Here is a 4,228-nt window from a genome sequence, read left to right on the forward strand (position 1 = left end):
ATCAAAATTCGAAAAAGCAGTAAAAAAGTGCGCGGTGTCCCCCCTTAAGTAAGTTTGTGCTGATTGTTAAAAACTTTTTTGGTACGTAGGACTGATTGTTTTATTTTAGTTTTTTATTTTTAATTTACACTAGTTTTATTTGTTTTTTTCAAAACAATGTCATATAAATTGTTACAGTTTTGACTTGTTTGTTTTACCAATTGAAAATATAAACAATCAGTTTATTTTTTTCATAATGCAATTTTATTTGTAACATGCATTTCAAAACAAGTTATTACATTGAATTTTTTTTCATGCAACAAAAACTAAAATTAAAGAATAATTTGTTCAAAAAGCATTTGTATTGCACTACACTTTTAATTTTGTTATTAAAACAATAAAAACCTCATTTATATATTTATTGATTTGCACTTAAAAATAAATTTTAAAAAATTTTTTAAATTAGTTTGTCAATTAAAAAATGCTAAAACGTAATTTTAATTGTCATTGTATTTTGTAAAACTGTTTTACATTCTAATTGTTGCAAAAAATATTGATTAAAAATTAAAATAATTTTAATTTAATTAAATTAACATAAAGTAACATTTAATCCTTGTTATTAAAAACTGAAAAATGTGCACACTCAAATTTATTGAATATTTTTTTCTAGAAACATGCTTGTGCATAATTAGAAAAAATGTTAATACAAAAAACTCTAGTTACAAAAATTGTTTTTGTGCAAGAAAAAGTGTTATTCAAAAAATGATTGTGCTCACTCAACTGGTTATGTGTTTGTCTGAATTTTATTTTTTAACTACTTATGCAACATGACAAAAGTTGAGTTGCAGTGATTAAATGACCTTTGTAAGTTTCCGGCTTGCAATGATCTATACAACAAATCTTGTTATCATTTATTCAAACCCCAATCTGTTTAGATGTGCAGATAGTCATTTAACAAAACACAAAAATCTCGTTTTTTTAATTGACAGCAAAGAATGACGTGTTTTCGTATTTGTCTAGTGAATAACTGCAATGATTGCTGCTGTTGCTGGTGTTGCATCAAACAAAAACCAAAGCTACTTAAGGCAACTTGCTAGTAAAAACAGCAAAATTTGAGAGAGCACTTCAAATCTGTGAAGCCGTTTCAGCAATGCTGAGTCGACAAAAGTCAGCCGACTGTTGTCCGTTATCGACCACTTGCCTGTCTTTTATCACCGCCATCATCACTTGCACTAACACTCTTGGTCGCATTGTCCACATTTACACACACGTTTTTTGAGCGTTTTGTTTGAATTTTGTCAAGAAATTTTTTTCAACTTGCGCTTGTTTTTACATTTTTGTGCTTATGCGTTTTCAATTCAAGTGCCATGGTTGCTTTGTGTAGCTTAAATTGATTATTTTATTGTTAGAACTCATTTTCAACAAAAATAAAAAGCTTTTTACTATTACTATTTTAAAATAACAAAAGCCATCAATTTAAATTTAATTTGAATTGAATTTTAAAATCAAATGTGGTCAATTCCCAACAGTCCGGCAGCTCCAGCAATTTCTTTTTATTTATGCCCCATTTAATTTAAAACTGTTTTTTTATGTATTTTTAGTGTATCTTTTTGTTTTGTTTATGTACAATGCCTATGGCGCTTTTATTTTACTTTTGTGAGCAGTTAAAAAACTGAATATACGTTTTTTAAAAAACGTCCCAATGTTGGCTGTTCTGCAATACATTTTTTACTAATTAGCTAATTTTATAATTGAATTTAACATCTTGTTTTTTAAACAAAAAAATTACAATTATCATCTCAAAAAGTTGTTTGATTTAAAATCATTTTAAAATTTTTTGAAATTTTTAAGGTGACTTTATCAGTTGACAATTTTCTCCTAATGTTATCTGTCCACTGTTCATCAATTGAATTATGTAGATTGTGTGCCCGGAATGCTAAACCATCAATTCTGTATCAAGTTTCAGTAATTGTAATTGAATTATATCATTACACATCTTTTTATTTAGAGCAACTTTTAACTACTTTTCTTCTCTTGATCTTCGTTAAATTTGTGCATGGTCAATGATCAGAGTAATCTTATTAGCGTGGTAATACAACTAACTTTGTGTCAATCTAATTTTTTTTATTTTTTATTAATTTTTGACAGGTCAACTGTTTAAAGTGCAAAAGTCATCTTTGACAATGCCAAAATTGTTGAGCTGACTGAAATACCTCCTGATCATTCATTTCAAACACGTGTAAAATAACCCTATTTCACTCAATGGTGTGCTACAAACAGAAAACGTTATCTGCATAGCAATCATCCCCATCACCATCATCGCCATCATCATCATTGGCCATCAATATGAATGCCGTCTCCTCTTCCCCTCCTCGTTTTTTGCTAGCCACCTCTGAGCACTATTCCAATTACTTGCAACCGGGCAATGAGCGGAGTGGCATCATGCAGCCACTGTCGACTGTTTTGATGCTCTCCCTGACTGCCTCATTAGCCACTGCTACCTCTCACCTAGCTCACCACTCAACTGCCTCATCCGCCTTTGCCCACAATGGCAGCGGCAGCAGTGAGGGCAGTAGTCGCGACAGCAAAGTTACCAGCAGCCTCGAAAAGATGCAATCCGACGAGGGCACCATTTTCGCCTTCACTGAGTCAGCAGTCAGCAACAGCACGGAGGTTACAATGCTCACCGATCACTTACTTTTTCCAACCGCCTCAACTGAGTGTCAGGAAAGCTCCTTTGAGAGTATGATCAACTTCACGCAGTACAACTTTCCAGGTAAGTGTGTGGTGAACTCATCAATTGGATTGTCCTCTTTATTAGGCCTAGATTAGAGCAGATTATACACGCAATGTAGGCATCTTAGCCAAGTTTAGTAGTAACCACATTTTGTTTTGTTTTTTGTCTTCCACTAATTTATTTGTTTCATGACAGGCACTGGCCGAACAAAAGTTTTTGGCACGGATGAGTACTTCAAAATTGCCCTTTACGTCTTTGTCATGGTCGCCTCACTGTTTGGCAACCTGGCCGTCGTAGTGGCGGTGGCTGTGAAGCGAACCCTTCGTGTGACAGTCAACTTGTATCTGGCTAATCTGGCAGTGGCCGATCTAGGCATTTGCATCTGCTGTATGTGGGTACACCTGGTCAATCATCTATATTCGCCCGTCTACGTACTTGGGCCGCTGCTCTGTCGATTCAATGGATTTGCTCAAAGTAAGTGCACTCACTATTGGCCAATATCAAAAACAAAATAGGTGACTTTATAAACTCAAACAAATGCTTTCATTTGTTGTCACTTCCTGTTCTCTTTGATTTTTTTATCAATTGAATTTTATATACTTTACTACTGTCAAATTGTGTTTTAAATCAAAAGCTAGATAAATTTGTCTAGTACTTTAGGTGACTTCAATTTTGCTGACATTCACTTATTTTTTGCTGCATGNTTTGTTTGTTTTTAAAAAAATAGCATTTTTATAAAAATTTATTATGAACAAAAATGAATCTAATATTTTTCAGTTTTATTTTTAAAAATTTAAAAAAATTATTATGTTTTAAAACAAAACATCTAATTAAACACAAAAAAATAATTGAGACTTTGTGTTTAAAATTTGCAATTATAGCACAAACTTATTTTTCGCAGTGTGCCAGTAAATAAATTAACAAAGCTTTTTAATTAAAAAAAATACTGTTTAAAAACATTTTATAAAAGCTATTTTATAAATGTTTTCGAACTCATTCTTGCATTTAATCATTAAAAATTGCTTTATTGCTATTAAATAGTATTTCTAAATTTACTCCTGTTTTCTTATTATTTTATTATTAACATTTAACTTTTAATTGCCATCTGAATATAATAGCAACACAAACACATTTATGTAATCTTCCTTTTCCTATCAAATCAATAGCAGATTTTAGTTTTTGTCTTTTTTCTAAAACAGACTCTACAGTAGTTTCTAGTAACATATTGCAAAAGAAAGCGCAAAACTAATTTTTTTGTTCATGGAGGCAAATTTTTACTGCTGGCAATTTTATATTAGTTGCATTAATATTAAGCAACCCGATGATTGAGAAATGATAATTTGATGCCCTTTTTCTATCTTATTCACTTTTCATCTTTCACGATCACCGCCATCATCATCAGCATTACCACGACTACTCTCCTCATCATCATCACCCTCGCCATCATCACTGTGAATGAGTCAGTAAGAAAGTGTCGAAATTGTACCATCATATAATTAGCTTTGCACTGAA

At 31.7% G+C, this 4,228-nt stretch overlaps 1 protein-coding gene across 1 annotated transcript; it reads left to right on the forward strand.

The window, feature by feature from the left end:
* Positions 1-2,277: 2,277 nt before the first annotated feature.
* LOC108383000 (probable G-protein coupled receptor 83) lies at positions 2,278-3,965 on the forward strand (the record flags this gene model as incomplete). The annotated part of the gene is made up of 3 exons (XM_017639375.1): positions 2,278-2,755; positions 2,912-3,190; positions 3,916-3,965. Coding segments are annotated over 3 exons (807 nt in total), but the record flags the coding sequence as incomplete, so codon positions are not given.
* Between the last annotated feature and the right edge of the window lie 263 nt (positions 3,966-4,228).

The sequence above is a fragment of the Rhagoletis zephyria genome, unplaced genomic scaffold, assembly GCF_001687245.7.
Source record: "Rhagoletis zephyria isolate East Lansing unplaced genomic scaffold, Rhagoletis_zephyria_1.1 Rzeph_scaffold_30008, whole genome shotgun sequence".
Lineage (NCBI taxonomy): Eukaryota > Metazoa > Arthropoda > Insecta > Diptera > Tephritidae > Rhagoletis > Rhagoletis zephyria.